The 18,514-nt window shown below is 42.1% G+C and overlaps 2 protein-coding genes across 3 annotated transcripts in view; one reads left to right on the plus strand and one right to left on the minus strand.

The window, feature by feature from the left end:
• Positions 1-8,028, minus strand: part of osbpl8 (oxysterol binding protein-like 8) — a 95,596-nt gene extending 87,568 nt beyond the window's left edge. For both annotated transcript variants that reach the window (XM_084573273.1, XM_084573272.1), the window contains exon 1: positions 7,707-8,028. The gene's annotated coding sequence lies outside the window, so the exon portion shown is untranslated. The remainder of the gene's footprint in view (positions 1-7,706) is intronic.
• Positions 8,029-9,898: 1,870 nt separating this feature from the next.
• zdhhc17 (zDHHC palmitoyltransferase 17) overlaps positions 9,899-18,514 on the plus strand; it is a 29,726-nt gene continuing 21,110 nt past the window's right edge. The window contains exon 1 of the mRNA XM_084573277.1: positions 9,899-10,631. Within this exon, the coding sequence (XP_084429403.1) occupies positions 10,569-10,631 (63 nt within the window). The 5' untranslated portion in view covers positions 9,899-10,568. The remainder of the gene's footprint in view (positions 10,632-18,514) is intronic.

The raw sequence follows: 18,514 nt of genomic DNA on the forward strand, positions 1-18,514 counted from the left end.
GGTGCTGTAGCCTTTAGTTTTACAGGCCTAAATATGCATTAACAAGTTACTTACAACTTGTTAACACTAGAAGTCCCAGCATTTTTTGCTCTACCTATAAAACCCAGAGGGCAGCCGATCGGCTGGAAGGCTTTTAGCTAATATCCTAATCACCTGTGAACCCTCCTTTAGTTATGTAAACGAGGCAATCACTGGGGCACCACAGGAGAGGACATGCTGAGCCACTTCAAGGAAACCCGTGGGGAGGGGAGGGGGAGTGGGCCCAGAGAGTTTATGGGGGAGAGGGTGGCTGTTCACTTCTAACCTGGCAACACCTTGAGACAGAAACTGGTTCATCCCAAAGACAAAACACCTTGACATAAAATGGGGGAGGGGGGGAATCAGAGAGGAGCAGGATTGCTGGGGGTTTGGAGGCCAGAGTGTGTGGGGGAGGGAGGCACACCTGAGGGCTGTGAACTCATTTGCTCTGTCCGGGCTGCTAACTGACTGTCTGTCTTTCACCAGTTTCACCAGGTGGCAGCCTGGGCAGAACAAATGAGCTGAATCAAAATGTAATATATGTAGAAGGATGTAGAAGTTATCAGGACCCTACAACACTGGGCTTCCAACATCCCCACCAGACACATAGGAAAAGTAAAAGAACAGAACCACATCAAAAAAGCACTCAAAATCTGTGGTTATCCCAACTGGGCCTTCATGATATTTACACATATTTACAAATAATAAAAAAAATGCATTATCAGGATACAGTGTTAGAGAGTGGAAGTGAGTGAGACTTAGACTTAGACTTAAAACTTTATTGATCCCTTTGGGGTGACTCCCTCAGGGAAATTTGAGTTTTCTGCAGCAGCAAGCACGCAGAGCAGTTTGCAGACAAACAACAGCAGTGGTTTGCAAATAGTTATAGAAAAAGTGATTGAATAATAAAATGGTGAACATTAATGAACGGGGAACTTCCTTTGAGTGGGATTAAAATAAGCTGTAGTAAAACTCTAGTAGGGAAAAATAAACAGTAAGTAACAGTGAGTGAGGTGAGTACATTTCAATAATCACGCACAATGCTGGCACTGCCAAGCCATCTCCTTTCTGCATGCCTCCCGGTGCATGCTTGATAGAGCACATATGCATTCAGTGCTGCCATATCAATCATGTTATAGAACACAGCGACTGGCCAGCGCCGTGTTCCTGTGCGGACAGTGTACTCCCGCACCATCTGGTCCATCACATCAACGCTGCACTTTGTGGTGTTGTAAAGGGTGACAGTGATGGGCTTCATTTTGGTGGTATTCTCAGTCTGAACCACGCTGTGCATGCTGCTGAGAATGTAGACTGTCTTCTTCCGTTTGGGCGCATACACCATCAGCGTGGCACCAGTGGTTGAAAATACCTGAGTGGTGAATTCATCGCGGTCCCTCTGTCTTGTTGATTGTGGAATTTCTCGCCGAATCCTGTTGACTGTGCCGATAATGGTGGTTTTCCGGCTAAGCAGTCGTTGTGCAAGTGACAGCGATGTAAAGAAATTGTCTGTGGTAACATTTCTGCCCTTGTCCAGGAATGGTTCCATCAGCCTCATAACTACATTCTCGGACAGTCTCTCCCCACTGGGATGACTGGGGTCCTTTCCAAGATATGGGAGGACATTGCAGATGTATTTGGATTTCAAGTCACAAGCCACCCAAAACTTGATCCCAAACTTGTCAGGTTTTGTCGCGAGTCTTTGACGGGAAAAGCTGTTCATCAATGGTGATGTGTCGACCAGGGTTGTAGGATGTGATGCAGTTGGTGACAAACGATCCCCACACACCGGAAATTGCAGCAAACTTATCTGTCTTTGCTCGCTCACTGCGGGTGTCCTTGTCATCAAAGCGTAGGTGTCGCATGATGTCTTGGAAGCGATTTCGGGACATAGTTGCAATGATCTGGGGGTTTCCCAGGTTTGCTGACCAGCAGTCACGCAGTGATGGAACCTTGGTCAGCCCCCGCAAGATGACAATAGCAATAAATGCCATTAGTTCAAGGAGGGCCATGAACCAGTCCACATGCTCCGTTTGCTGTGTGTGTTCAACAGTACAGTCTCGAATGGAACCAAGCATTTCCAGAGTGATAAAACACAGGAAGCTCTGAAGACGACTCAAGATGGACCTCCTGGCCTTAGCCTTTGGCTCTCCATCTGCGTCGCATGGAGATGGAGGGGTGAAATGGAGACTTGTCCCCACCTGTTCTTCACACTACACTGTGCCATCTTACGCCCGTCTCTGTCCGGTCAGTCCCCACCCGAGCTTACTGTTACTTACTGTTTATTTTTCCCTACTAGAGTTTTACTACAGCTTATTTTAATCCCACTCAAAGGAAGTTCACCGTTCATTATTTAATGTTCACCATTTTATTATTCAATCACTTTTTCTATAACTATTTGCAAACCACTGCTGTTGTTTGTCTGCAAACTGCTCTGCGTGCTCGCTGCTGCAGAAAACTCAAATTTCCTTGAGGGAGTCACCCCAAAGGGATCAATAAAGTTTTAAGTCTAAGTTCTAAGTCTAAGTCTCACTCACTTCCACTCTCTAACACTGTATCCTGATAATGCATTTTTTTTATTATTTGTAAATATGTGTAAATATCATGAAGGCCCAGTTGGGATAACCACAGATTTTGAGTGCTTTTTTGATGTGGTTCTGTTCTTTTACTTTTCCTATGTGTCTGGTGGGGATGTTGGAAGCCCAGTGTTGTAGGGTCCTGATAACTTCTACATCCTTCTACATATATTACATTTTGATTCAGCTCATTTGTTCTGCCCAGGCTGCCACCTGGTGAAACTGGTGAAAGAAAGACAGTCACTAGCAGCCCGGACAGAGCAAATGAGTTCACAGCCCTCAGGTGTGCCTCCCTCCCCCACACACTCTGGCCTCCAAACCCCCAGCAATCCTGCTCCTCTCTGATTCCCCCCCTCCCCCATTTTATGTCAAGGTGTTTTGTCTTTGGGATGAACCAGTTTCTGTCTCAAGGGCTGCGTTCAGACTGCCAGCCAAAATCCGATTTTTAGCCCATTCAGATTTGAATCGGATCTCGATTTTGAAGTCTGAACAGTGACAGATCACATGAAATCCGATTTTTGCCAAACGGTTGCAAACCACATCCAGAGGTAGTTTCATATCGCATTCGTATCGGATATGGACAGATGCGTCTCAGCTGAACAGCTCCCAACACTCAGATGGGTTTTGACTGTCCGTGACGTCACTTACGCGACGCCAGGCCAGAACCAATGCGCCAGACCGCGTGCCTATTTCCGTTGTGGAGGAGCCACGTTACGGCCACGGACAGTGATATTACAGCTATCACAATGGAGGAGGACTTTGAAAACAATTCGCCTTGGACAGAGGAAGAAACTGCATGCCCTATAAATCTTTTCACTGACGTGACGTACATCCATGTGTTGTTTGTTGTTGTTTTGCTTGTGGCTGTCGCAATTATATAACGTCTGACAAATACACGTGCTGAATGACGCTTCCGCTCGTTGCTACAGCAACCTATCAGACCGGTGAAGAATGTGGCCCAGTCTGAACAGAACCATATCCGATTTGGACACTTGCTAAAGGCAGTGTGAACAGTCAGCCCTAAAAATCGGATATGAGAAGGAATCAGATTTGAATCAGATCCGTCTGCAGTCTGAACGCAGCCAAGGTGTTGCCAGGTTAGAAGTGAACCCTGCTCTGTGTGCTTACCCCGTCCCCCATAAGCTCTCTGGGCCCACTCCCCCTCCCCTCCCCACAAGTTTCCTTGAAGTGGCTCAGCATGTCCCCTCCTGTGGTGCCCCAGTGATTGCCTCGTTTACATAACCAAAGGAGGGTTCACAGGTGATTTAGGATATTAGCTAAAAGCCTTCCAGCCGATCGGCTGCCCTCTGGGTTTTATAGGTAGAAAAGCCAAATGGCTGCTCTCTGGGACTTCTAGTGTTAATGCGCTGCAAAGCAGCATTGACATACTAGCCGTTAGCATCTGCTCCAGTGAGTCTTCATAGTTCTTGTCTCAACTGATAAAGACACAAAGGCGTCTCTCAGGCACTGACCTCCAACCACCAATCAGATCGGACTCAATCTAACCGTCTAGATAATGGTGTTGCCGTTTACTCATTTTGACGCCAGAAAGTCAATGGATGTTTTCGGTTGCTAGATTTTTTTTTTACAAAGCGTGCGTCTTATTGGGCCCCTGTTCTAAGACCTCCTCCACTTCTGACAGTCTGGTTTGAACTTCATTTTGCAGCATGCGCGGCAGTGGGAGCCATCATAACTGGGGATGAACCCGCATGTTGTCATATTCCATACAAACTGATGCATTTACATAATTTATATCACTGAGTAGATCAGCGCATTGTTGCAGTCCAAAAAAAATCTAATTAAAGATAGACAAAAGATTATGATTGCGTAATAACAGTTACATTGTACATACTGTCTTAAGTGATAATTGAAAAGGACCAGGTTAAAGTTTTAAGTGCAGTTTAAAAATCTCAACAAAACCTGCCTCTCGATTTGGGAATGTAATTAAAAATGCTGCATCTCCAATTTTCCTATTGGTGGGGTCTGGGATAGCCAGATAGCCAGCACTAGAACATTTTTAAACAGCACATATGCAGAAGAAACGTAGAAAAAAAATTGTTTGTGAAGGGATATACACTCACTTGCCAGTTTATTAGGTATGCTCGGGAAAACGAATTCATTCTAATATAACATTCCAGCACAAAATCGAAGCTTCATGAAGGTTATGGTATTCAGCATTAGTTTCAAATATTTTAAATTCAATTATTTTCAGATTATTTCAAAATTCAATAATTAACCAAGTAGTAGTTTCAATCCTGAATCAGGCTGACCTATAAGGCTCATATATTTATAGGGAGGAAAAAAATCCCTTATTTTGGATGTTGCCCCGGGGGAAGCCTTTTCAGCTTCCGTTTTCAGTTCAAGGTTTTCCCCTCCATCACTGTTCAGACGGCACTGTGTATTAACATTAAATCGGCATTCCCAAAGTAGATTTTGCATTCAAATTGAAAGCTACATGGCCAGTGAGCAGGCAACAACCAAAATGGAAACTCCATTTGCATGGCAAATGAGGTGGCTGCTCTTGTGACCTTGGATGGTGCACCTGAGCAAAGCTCTGCCGTGGAAAGTCTGGGCTTATACTTCTTTACATGTACATAAGCAGATGATGGAAATATGGAAATGCATTATATGGATGGCAAAGGCAAGGTTGGACACAGGGCACTAAAGTGATGGTGGTTCATTTACGTAAATCATCTTAGGCATCTATGTGTTTGAAAACAATTTATTCTTTGACGTCAGATCTAATCATCCTCAGGCCAAAAAAAAAAAAGAATAATTTACAACATAATTCCATGCTTCTCATCCCGTCAACAAACTGTCTAGGACCAGTAGCATCAGGAACAGCGTACTTCACACAGCTGTTTCCCCGCTGAACTCAATCACACCACACAGCCACAATCATTTATCAGTCCTTCATCCTAATGCTGCACTAGTGTAGAAAGTGGGTGTGCATCCATCTGCATATAAACCCTAAACACACTCTCAGTTAATTACAGTGCTGCATAAAGGTTTTTGCACCCTAGAGGATTTTCTACATTTCTGCATAAATTACTCAAATCATTAGCGGATTTTCACACAAGTCCTAAAAGTAGACAGAGAACCCAATCAAACTAATGAAACTGAAATATTATACTGTGAGTCGTAAAAAAACAGCAAGTGCACTTAAAGTAAGTGCACCTCTAGGATTACAAGTTAATTTTGAGGCCAAATTAGAGTCCACTGGAGTCCAAAATCAATGCGGTGAGACTCAGGTATCATTCAGTGTTTAATGTAAACAAGGGATTTGTCAGTCTGATAGTCACAATACAGGTTCATGGAAGTGTATGATGGTACAGACAAAGGAGCTCAGAAGACTATTTGTTTGTGATCATCAGACTGATCCTCAGTGAACAAAAGGAGGAGATTTAATTGTCTGAGAGGTCACAAAGGAACCCGGGGAAACTTCTAAGCAACTCAAGGCCTCTCTCACACTGGCGGATGTTAATGTGTTAATGAATCATCAGAAGACTGAACAATCATGGTGTGCATGGCAGAATGGCAGCCTCATCCCATCCATGAAACACGAGGATGGGTCTGTTTTTCAGCATCTGGGGAAGGATGGCTTGCCGTCACTGATGGAACAATGAATTCTAAAAGAAAACGTCACGACGAATGCGTCTGTAAGCTGAATCTTTAGAGAAATCTTTAAGGGAGTCTTGCTGCAAGATAACAACCCTAACATACAAGTCTTACTTTCAAAAAAAAAATAAAGGTTTAAGAAGAATAAAATGAATGTTTTGGAATGGCCAAGTCAAAGTCCTGACCTTAATCCAATAGAAATGTTGTGGAAGGACATGGAGCATACATCTCTGAAATTAAGCGGTTCTGTGCTGAGGAATGGGCTAATATTCCTCCAAGCCGCTGGAGACGACTGATCAGCAGTTACTGGAAACATTTAGTTGCTGTTATTGCTGCACACGTGGGTCACAGCAGATACTGAAAACAATGGTTTGCTTACTTTTACGATTCACAGATACGTACAAATTATTAATTTCTTTCATAAATAAATCCAGAAGTATAATATTTCAGTTACATTTGTTGGATTTGGTTGTCTTTGTCTACTTTAGGGAATCATTTTTATGCTGAAATGTAGAAAATTGTGAATTGTGCAAAAACATTTGTGCAGCAATGTATCCCCACTCCATATTATACATATATATATATATATATATATAAATCTAGTATTATATACTACTATTGTAAAATACTTGTGCAATAGTAATAACAACAATCACAGCTTGTACCATATTATTGGGTTAGTTTTTCACTTTCTCCTGTGTGTATTTCTGGTTAGATGCCTAAATGCATTTAGTCGTGTACCTGTACTATATGCAATGACAATATTGTTGAATCTAATCTACATAAACACACAAACTGGCACATGCAATCGCAGGTGGATAACATGACAGGGTGACATCGGATATCAGGCCAGCATCCCCCGGATGCACCAGTTGTCTGACACACTTAGGAAGAGCTCTTACTGCCTGTCAAGTAAGTCTCCTGTTTCTGCTCCAGGCTCCTATCAGGTGAAAGTGGAAACACAGCACCGGGGCCTGGGGAGCCTGCAGAGACATGCAACACCGCAGCTGGATCATATGATTGGGGGTGATGCCTCGGGAGTCATGTGTACACCAGCCAGGCCAGAGAAGCGGCCACCTTTTCGGTTGTTGAAACAGAACACCAAAGCAGGACTCGAGTTCAAATCCACAGCCACCTCCACGGATCACCCAGACAAACACGTCAAACCACTCGCCACTTCGCTGCACGGCACACAGCGTCCTGCCTCAGCAGACATTAACCGGCTCTAAATGTGGAGTGCACATGCCCAGTATGAACTGAGACTGGTGCATGAAGTGAATGCAGATGTAGAAGCTGCTACACTTACACCACAGCACCTCTAATCCTGACTTGTTACATAATAGTACGCACTGCTCGACTGCAGAGTCACGGCTGTCGCCCCTCCACCGACACACACACATACAGAAATAGCAATTAAGCTAGCCGCCTTTGATCAACAGCAAGTAAAGGAGGACAACCGCGTTCGTGTTGGCCGTTTGTTATTTCGTTTGCACTCACCTTTGTTTCGTTGCCGCTATCCTGGTAGGTCGTATGGGTGGGTAAAATCAGAAAAACTCTGGTTGTAAATATTAAAAGGAGTCCCCGCGGACGTATGTATTTCTGCTAGCCGTAAGCTAACGACGTTTTAATGTTTATTAACGTTACTTGGCTTTCTCTGGTTTCCGCCGGCGATGACTCGCGTTCTACGCTGAGCAGCGGCGTCACCTCGGTCCAGTATTAAAGTTTGGAAGCTAAAAAAAATAACTTCGCCGACGCTGGGTGTGCTTTCTGGTGTCTATTTGCCATTAATCGTCGGTCTACTTGTTAGCCACTAGCGAGCCTGCACGATTCTTTCAATGGCTCGAGTGAGGAAATTTCAAAGCAGCGGGAATGCACAAGTACTTCCTGTTCCAAATTTCAAATTAAAAGCCAAGGACGTTATTTTCATCGTTATTCAATGTTTTACGTTTTTGATCCCCATCCATATATTCTTTCAGCCGTGATATGACTTTTAATTCTTAATCACATGCTTAAAAATTGGGATTTTTGACAAGTCTGAACATCATGGAAAACCAAATTAAAAAAAAAATAATAATTTAAACTTGTACTATTAAATTAATTTAATGACATTTCTTTGGCTGGTTTTCTTTAAAGTACATAAAATTCAACTACATTTTACATGTTGTAAAGCTGAACCAATTTTCTATAAATCATTTTTAAACATTTATTTGGTTGTATATGTATAATTTGTATTATTATTATTATTTTATTTAAAAATATATATATATAGCTTTTTATTTAATTTATGTATTCCTTTGTATACTGTGGTCATTAAATTAGTTATTTTTTTATTTTTATTTTTTTGTTTGTTTGTTTTGGTTTGGTTTTTTGTTCCAGTGCAACGGCTCCATGTATGACTTTATTTTGAAGGCTCAACATCCAACTGTGTGCGGTTTTTAGCTGGTTAACCTGACGCGGAGAGAAACTGTTTCCACTCTACTCATTTTCACTCGGTGATCGTCTAATATTCCTGGCCACGGTCGGGCCATAACAAACATGCGATTGGTTAGCTACGCCTTCGCTCCACAGGCGGCCCCACCTCCAGATCCCACCCAGTTATGAATATCACGTCACACTCAGATAAGATGTAAGTGATGTCAGCCATTCTGATTACATCTGGGTAAAAGAGGACTGAAAAAGGGAAGAACGGTTGTTATTTGCTTTCCAAATATTGCATCGAGAAGTGTGCGTAATAATTTACAAACACATAAAGGTTATGTTTAATATTAGCTTAAATTCTGTTTGTTCACGCGCTGTATATCAGTGTATTTGTTCATGTGCGTGGGAAAAATTGGAGAATGAGTGGGATGTCACATGAATATATCTAGCATTTTTAGGGAATCACTGTTGTACGCCACACCGTATCATATCCTATAATAATAATAATAATAATAATAATGGGGGTACCATGTACAACCTCGAGATTTATAAATGCACCTGAGCTCCACAGCAAATGTATGTTTGGATAAACACTGACATCTAGTGGCCGTTGGAAGTTTAGGTTTGGTGGGTGGATTGAACATGGAGGACATCTGGAGACGCAAATTAGTAACTGCAATGTTGTCCACACTTCCCATTGACAGTGAAACGACAGATACAGTCCAGTCCAAAAAATCCATGTCTGTACTCATGGAAGAACATGTACCAGTTTTACTACTATTGCTTTGTATTTATTTAACAGCAGAAAAAAAGACTGTGGCTGGAAGCAAACAGGCAATGTTCTGTCACATAAGTGTAAATAAAGAACATTTGGCAATAATCTTGCGCATGCCATATGTAGTGCATGTGTGCCATCCACATGGTAGTACTCATGTGATACTTGTGCATCGGTTTTCTTATTCTTATTATTCTTAGCTGTGTGCATAGGCATACTCCTACACATGCAGTATCAGAGACTTCTAAGGTTTTTTTTAAAAAAAAAAAATTAAATAAATTAATAAAAAAGAATAAAGTTGGTGGCACCAGTGTCATCACTCAAATCAAATGGGTATAGTTTCTGGTATAGATCGCTGCAAACACAAAATTTTCCTTGTTCTTTAAAGCAAAATAATAATAATAATAATTAAAACGTAACTGCAGTTAATTACTTGTGGACAAATGGTTCATAAGTAATAGTAATTTATCACCTGGTGGTGGTTTGTGAATGTATACACAAACACACACAAAATACACGACACAGAACTGGCCTGGCTGTCCGCCCCCTTTGGACTTCTATCCTGTTTTACCCTGAGTACAGTGCGCACACTGGTTTCGTGTCGGTCAATCTATTCTTAGACCACCGATGTTCAGTCAGTCCCAGCAGTTGTCCCATTTACCCAGTGGGCAAACAGTCAAAGCATACCCAAGGCAGATGTGTTACCCATATTTTGGTACTCATCGGATTCCTGTGCAGTGGTAGCTGGGTGAATATGCATAGTCAGCACACGCGATATCTCAGAGGCTTCTAAGATTTGATTTGATGGCAGCAATTTCACCACCTATCATTTTTAATCTCTAAAGATTGTCCCAAATAAGGATATTTTTGCATTACATTCATTTTTAGGCTACCCAATAGTGGCAAGAGGCACACAGTAGGCTACTCTAACAAATAATACCTTATGTGAGGAAATATGTGCACTATCAAAACCCTTTCAGTGTGTTTGTTAGTATTTGTATGGTTGCATATTCTATTATTTTCGATATTATACGATTATGTGACCTTCCGTGCGATGTGGCCTGCCCATCATCCGCGTTTTTGACAGCTCCTCTCTCCTCCTCTGTTTGTTTCCCCCCTACGCAGCCTCTTATTTCCCACAATGCTCAGCGGACACCACCACCAAGATGGCCGACGCTATGGAGGAATATGAGAAAGAAGCTGGCTGCGTCCCTATTCTCCATCCCGAGGTATGGTCCTCGCACTGCACCCATTCGCACGGGCACGCGAGCGCACACGAAACGCGTTACACCGGCTCGCTTTTCCTCGGCCGTGCGGTTTTGTCCCGCTCTTATTTGGGGAAACTCCGATGCCCCCTGCATAATCACCGGTGGGGGGTGGCAGCAAGCTAACGGCGCTAAAGTTGCTAACGCTAGCCCCCCCCTCCTCCTGCTGCACAGGCAGCAAACGCTGGGCAGATGTTCGCGTTAATATTAACGTTAAGCGAGGCTTTCCGCGGTGGGGACTCCGTGCACGTAGTAAACAAGGCCGCACGATGCGCGTTTAAGCATGTAACGGAAAAAGTAACGTTGACTGCTAAACCTGGCATCCAAACGACGTTAGCTTTGTGGCTAAACTGACAGTGCTGCCTGGGTTAATGCTAGCTGCGGTGGTGTAAACTGATATCAAGAGCATATGGCTGCATTACGCCGTTGTGTACAGTGGGTTACAATAAGCTTATGCTAACAGCCAGAGATGGAGATAAAAACCCACTTTTTAAAATTAGTTTCTTAGTATGAGATATTGCTGTCACCCCTAGCTAGCTATCACACAGCTCTTGGCTGGGGTCTATCTGTCAATATGTCATTTCGCCTCCGACGTTTCATCCAATCACTATAAACGTCTCGTCATTGTTTTTGGTCTAAATATTTCAATTGAATAAAATGTACCTATTAAAATTAACGGGAATGGGCCAAATGACTAAGTTTCACCCAAAAATGATTGAAAACATATGTTCGTGTATGGATTTTTAGCCTCACACACAAGCTAGCCTATTCCTCGGTTTAGCTAGGTAGCGTGAAGCTGTAAACTCATCAAGGAACAAGTCATCCATCTTTAATCTCAAAGGTTGCGCCACAGATAAGATACATGATAAAACTACGCTGGGAAAAGATTTTATATTGGAGATGACACGCATGCACTGTGTGCGATGCAGCCAATGAATGCCTCTTTGCATCAGCAGGTTTTGTTCATTGAATGCAGCCTGGTTAGCAGATATCGGTGTTAATTTGTTTGGCAGATTATCTTCTCTCCAGGAAGAGGTCTTTTAAATGCCTACTGCAGTTTGCTTTATTGTTTTCCTGCTTGCCAGCGTGCTTATTTGAATCTGTGCATGGTTGGTAACCCTGGCAGTGAGCGGTTGAAAGGGATTTTTAACTTCAGACAAGTTCATGCTCTTTGCGAAAATGGGTCCGCTTGGGTGCAGCGATTTATAATCAGATCTTGGTAACTGTGTATAGTAAGGATTTTAACCAGTCATTCAAAAAGTGAACATAATGCACTGAATGAAATTGTTTTATTCCCATATTATGCCATTATAGAACATCAGCTGCTACGTCTTAAGTAGAGTTGCCTCCGTTGTGGCATTTGCTTCGCTGTTCACACATATAGCAGTTGTCTGCTTAAATTACTCATAATGGCTGCGTTGGTATTGACACACAGTGTATTATTAACCCAACGTTAGGGTTGTCAGCATTGTTTAGCCTTTTGAAAATGAAGGAGGACCTCACAAAGGAATATAGACCTTTATATTATTGTCTTGAATCATTCATTTAATAATACTCTTTTTACCTTTTTAATTCTGTAGTGTAACTTAATACTACCTTTGTTGACAGCTGATCCAGTACGTTCAACATATGTCGTCTAACACCCTTCCCATGCTAGGTGACATGCAGGTCAGACACTACCTGGCTTTAGACTGGTTTATACTCCTCCAGGTCTATGGCAATATAAAGCAATTATACTTGTGAAATGATATGTCAGCATTGTCCTGTAATTAAACAACCAAAACGCAAGGCGTGACAGGTCGATTATTACTGAGTATTCCACAGAATTGCAAGTGGCCCCGAGCTACGCATGTTGGAGTTGAAGTTATTAAATGTTACTTTCACTGAAACATAGAACACAGAGAAGACATCTGAGTCGATGGTGTGTAAGTGGCGGAAGAGGGGAGACATTTCTGTGCTTGTCTGGCCGCTGAGACACGCGAACAAGGAAGCGGACCAATCACAGCAGTCGCTGTCTGCTTCATCACGACCCCAATACACATCTGGGCACGTGCGCGTCGATTATAGGTTCGGCTTAAGGCTATAACTTAGGGTCCAGCGCTACACCTTAGGTACGCACGACTATAAACAAGCTTTTTGTTTAAGCAATGTCTGTGTTTGGAATAATAATTGGATTTAATGTCACATACAAATGGCATTTAACCTGCAACTTGACTGAAAATGAGGAGAGAGCAGCAAATGGGCAAGTGAGAGTTATGATGTTGAGAAAACTAAAATAGACATCTGGTTGGTCAATGAATGACCGTGTCTAAGACAAATTGAAGATTCATAGCATGTGAACTAGACTACTAACATATGCGCATATTCAGTATGAAAGGTGTAGGTATTGCAGGGTGTTTTTCAAAACACGCTAGACAGACCAGAGTAAGGATCCTTCAACTCAAAATTTCCTGTGTGTCCTGAGGAGTACAAATACACATGTAGATAATATCTTCTCTTGAACAGGTTAGACTAAAATGTGACAAACACGGCAAGTCCTTTATACATGCGCCTTCAGGGCCTGGACAGTAAACCGATGTCAAACAACAAGTATCAACAAAGGCTAATTGTGGTGTTGCCTTGCGCCTGTGTCTGGCCTGAAAACTTGAACTTGTACACAATGGAAAGAGTACAGCTTGAAGGCCTACAACGATCACCTCTGAGAGATGAAATAGCTTTTCATGGCAGCAGCTTTAGTAGTCTGTATTCAAGTTCAAGGGCTTTTGATATGTAAACCATTCTGCTGAGCTTGTCTCCCCTAAACCATTCTGCTCAATTGACCCTTTGTTGGTCTTTAAAACTGGTAATAATAATCTAGGTGAACTGGAAGTGAGTCAGCTAACATGCGGTAACGTTGGCAGACATTGAATATATTGCTAGGCTTTTCACCAGTTCAGTGTTTATGTATGGTTATTTCTTCCACTGTGCCCACACGTGGTGACTGTACATTTATCAAGCATCACAACTACGAGTTTCGATGCCAGCTAAGGCTATAGGTTTTAAATGTTCCGCTGTGGGAATCGACGCCCACATTTCTATTGTTTGTCGAACCTAGCAACAGTAACAAAAGGAAGGAGCCTTCGGGTTGGTGGTCAGCAGACCAATCAGAAGGCCAACAAGGTGCCCTTACTTAAGTCATTTTTGTTTATTTTCTTGCGCACTAGTTGCAGCCAATGATCATGACCCCTCTTAACTTCCGGTCTCCAATGAGCGCTAACGGTGTGGGCCCAAAAGAAAAAAAAAAAAAAAAACTAGGGCCAAAGACACTCACATACATCCTGGCATTGGGCACTGGCCGACCATCAGCTTGGTGTATCACAGCCCTTAAACTGAGTACTGTTTCTCTCCTATGTTGCCCTCATATGTGATACATAAAATCCATCTTCTCTGTGGAATTTTATATTGAGGTCTACTTTGACACAATCAGGTTGCTGTTAGAAAGACTGGGAAGATTAGGTTTATAATTGGGAGTTCCACAGAGAAGAAGCTTTTTATTTCCTCCTTCAGGAGGAGGAGAAAATAAATGCACCATTTACTTCCTGTTTGTATGTCTGGATGTCACTTGACCTGACTGTGAAGAGTCAGAGATACTTCATAGCAACTTGGATGAATCTAAATGTGGCTTCAGTATTGGAGTTTGATCTGGCAGTGTGCTACACAGATATAAAAATACAGGAAGAGATGGGTGTGTCAGTGTTGTCAGCTCAGCATATACACACACATTACACACACAGTGTCGCAATGAAGGCAGAGATTAGTCGAATGATGGCGCGCAGGAAGATTCACTTTTATTAATTCATTATCGTGGCCATGAAGGGATTTGTCAGACACAAATAAATTGAGTTAATTTGTTGCGTGCGTATAAAGGTTTGGTTTGAAGTTGTTTCTCTGTTCAGCAGGGTGTTACTTGGAATCTAGGTCATCGTGTAGATTTTACTGAGAGCCGAGTGACTCTAAATGAATGAGGCACCTGAATTAGAGCATCAAAAGTTTAGCTGCGTGCTCAAAGGATGTTCACTTTTAGTTTTTTCTTGAGTCGGTTCAGCATGTCAAACGCAAACATTTCCTCTCGGGTAGAGAGTGTTAAATGTCCTTGGCTTCCTGTCTCATTTGGAAATGAAAATGAGCGTGCTGTCATAAAACTCGTTTAGGGTACACGTATAGGCTGCACTCGCTCGGCCGCTCGTTTTGATACTTCCCCTTTAGCGCCAACTGCGATTGGAAAATGCGCATTGTGTTTGCTCCGAGCGTTTTCATTATCCCCCTCACAAAAAAAAATAGTGCTTGATACTCCGCTTCCTCCTGATCCGTGGATTGAAACTGTGCGTTGAATATTGAATTAGCCGCTCAAAATGGCTCTAATGTCACATCCAATCTGAGGAAAACACAGTAACAGTGCAGCCTAGTCTTGGCAGACACAGTGAGAAAACAATTATTCTTTGCTCTGTAAACCCAATAGTTAGTCTCCTGTTGTAAATTGCTTCCCTTTTCACTCTATCTTCTACTACTGTTGATGCTACTGTAATCCAATGAGCATTTCCAGTAGTGCTGTCAAACATTTTTAGCCCAAGGCACACGTGACCTCCACCCCCTAGGGAGGGGTTGCCATATGTCCCACTGACCAGCTCCGTTAACAAAAACCAAGCCTGCTGAAAAGGTGAGGTTCTAACCTAAAATCAATGGCAGTATCTTTAATTTACTCACTGCTGCCTCCCTAATTGGGTTATTCTTTAGCTTTTACATATTAAGAGGTTTAAAAATAAATGCTCGGGCTCCAATTATGACCGCGGTGTAAAATGCCATCCTCAGCTATTTAGACGTCAGGAGGGAGAGGAGAGATGGAGGTGAGGCCGCGGTGACTGGAAAGAGGTCAGAGGTTATCTCCCCAGAAGGAGGTGGCGATTGGAGAAAGTGATTTACCATCTGCTGTCTGTGGGTGAAAAGCCGAGCACTCGTTCCACCCCGCTCCACCGACTGAGAGGGAAGCAGTTTCCCTTTTGTAGAAATGCATTTTCCCCTCAACTGAATATGAAGGAGGAGGCTTCCAGTTCCACATTTTTCAGGGCTTCTGTTTGTCACCCTGTGAGAGGAAGAAAAACAAAAAACTAAGCGCAGTCGAGATCATAATTGAGCAACTCCCACCCGCCTCTTTTCCCTGGCAGCTAAACTAGACCGAAGAGCACATGCAGTAGTTGAAATGGATCATATGGATTTGTAAAATGACCAGAACTTGGCAGAGAAAAGTACCTCCCGGCAGCATCAACATGTTTTAAATAGAAAACAAATAAGAGCTGGTCACCTTCATATCTCCGCCGTCACACCCTCCAATTCCATCTAATTTACACTCTAAAACAAAATATTCTCTCTGCAGGCTTCCTTTTTTTCTTCTTCCTCTGTTGTGTTATCATGATCGTGTCCCACCTACCGTCTCTCCTCGCTGTTGTTGATTTGTGATGTTTGGTTGTTTAGGAATTGAAGTCCCTCCACCAGCTAGATGCCTAAAATCTCAACTATAAATGATACATTTTCCTTTTTCCAAACCCAAGTAAAATCATCTTTTCAGTCTCAATCTAGTGTAAATAGGCCATGTTCGTAATTTGTAGAGTATAAATCATACAGCAGCTGTTCAGGAAATGCTGTTGAGAGGATGTGACGAGTTGGTGAGTTTACCCAACTGCAATTTATACTTAGGACTTAGATAACTTAGTTAAAAATAATAATAATAAATAAAAAAAAAAAGTCAAGCATCTTGATAGCTTGGTTAAAATGCTCTGCTTGCCAGTGTCTGTACTTTCATTCACTTCATACAAAGAATCCGTGTCATTACTAATTTTTTTGTTAAAAGTTCTCACATTTTCTTTTGTTATTCTGTTGTCTTCATTTTGTCTCTCCACCAACAATCCCCAACGGTGGCAGAGATGCAGGCGGCACACTCCCCCTGTCTCTGTGGGGAAGCCCAAGCTGAACTGTGAGGCGAGTTAGTACAGCTCTCGGTCTCTGTTTCCCCGAGCTCTTGCCTCAGGCTACCTAACTGTTCAGAAGCAAGCCTGCCATGTTCCCAGCCCCCCAGAGGCTGCCTCATTATTCCTCCTCGTTGCACAGCAAAAAAAAAAAAAAGGGCTTTTAACTCCTGAGTCATGATCACAGTTTTGACTCTAAATTTTATACAGAATTCTATTGAATTTTATTCATGAAGCATCAGTAACAATCCAGATAGTCTCAAGACGCTTTACAAAACCCAGAGGCTGAAACCTTCAGAGCAAGCACTAAGGTGACGGTGACAAAACAAACAAAAACCTTTTAACAGGAAGAAACCTCGAGTAGAATCCAGCTCATATGGAGGAACCCATCTGCTTGAAGGGACAGAAAAAGTGTAGAATCAAAGCAGGTTTTGCTCAATAAAAATAGAATCAATCACTTGTTTTTCATCTAACAGAAAACAAGAAGCGACTTAACTCGGTTTAACATTTGCTTCAGTTCTCACAAAGTTAAGAGGCAGAATGGCTGGAAGCAGAGTAGGGGCTCTGTGTCCACCAGATGCAGCCCTTGTTTCCTGGTGATGGATGCTAATTGTGGTTTTCTGTTGCGTTACTATGGAGGCTAATTGAATGTGAGTAGCACAGACACCACATCCGTGTGACAGATTAGATCTCCAGCTGCTGCAGGACTCAACCAGGTCGGGGTTCTCATCTTTATAGGACGTTTTCATGAGCAAGGTGCCGAGACCTGTAGTTCAGTGCCTACAAACTAATTTCTGTCATGCTAGCTTCGCTTTCTGACTGAATTATGTTAGCGTGCAGTGGAGTACTCTTGTACTATATTTGTTGTTTCTAGGTTAATCGTATTTATATGATTCATGTTTTAGTTTATGTTTGCTGGTACTTTGACACGTCAGAGCAGCGGAAAAGCATGCAACTAATAATTACAAATGGCTCAGTTGGTGTAATGCTGTGCAAGTGTGTTTCAGTAGTTGATAATGATATATTGTACACCTGAGTTTTTGTCTGCTGTAAATAAGGTCAACTCTAAAACCCCAGTTGTAATCATAAATACACAAGCTCACTCTCACCCTGGGATAGATGTGTGTAATGTATATACATATAACATGTCTATATAGTGTAGTATAATATAATATAACCATCTATAGCCGTGCAAAATCAGGAAGAGGATTTACTACAACCATGTTTAGAGTCAGAGTTGAGTCCAGATCTCGACTAACATCCTCATCACTTCTGTTGGTTTTGTTGGACCTGCTAACCCAACAGATTACTCTATTATTATAAATCATGGCATTTGGTTTTGTCATGTAATTTCCAGTATAACGATTTTACCCAACCACAACTTGAGGTTTGATCAACCGCTCTAAATGAAAACATCTGCTTTCGAGACTTTTAAGTTCCTGTATTTTTCCCCTTGTCGTAAGCACCCCTGTTGACCCTGCTGTTGTGGGCCACAGCATCTGATTTATTTATTTTTATGGAAATTTGTTGACAGGGCCAAACCAAAATTGCTCTTCTTGGATCAGTAGACTATTCTTGTGCTGTCTTGAAGGGTTTCCAGTATACCAACCCAATGTTAACTTTTTTTAATAATGCGAAATTGCATTAGATTTGTTATTGTATGCTTGGCACGTGTTACAGTTTAGATTTTCTTCCAGCACACAATGAAAATCCTGTAGCTAAAAAGTCTCTTTGATTTCAGACACAGAAAATCTGTTTTCTCCTTCAGTCTCTTATCTGTTCTTCTAAATAAGGTTTAGACATGGTTCTCGGATTGTACTGGATTGTAATTTAAGTATAAAACTTAAA

This window comes from Chelon labrosus, assembly GCF_963514085.1.
Source record: "Chelon labrosus genome assembly, chromosome: 23".
Classification (NCBI taxonomy): domain Eukaryota; kingdom Metazoa; phylum Chordata; class Actinopteri; order Mugiliformes; family Mugilidae; genus Chelon; species Chelon labrosus.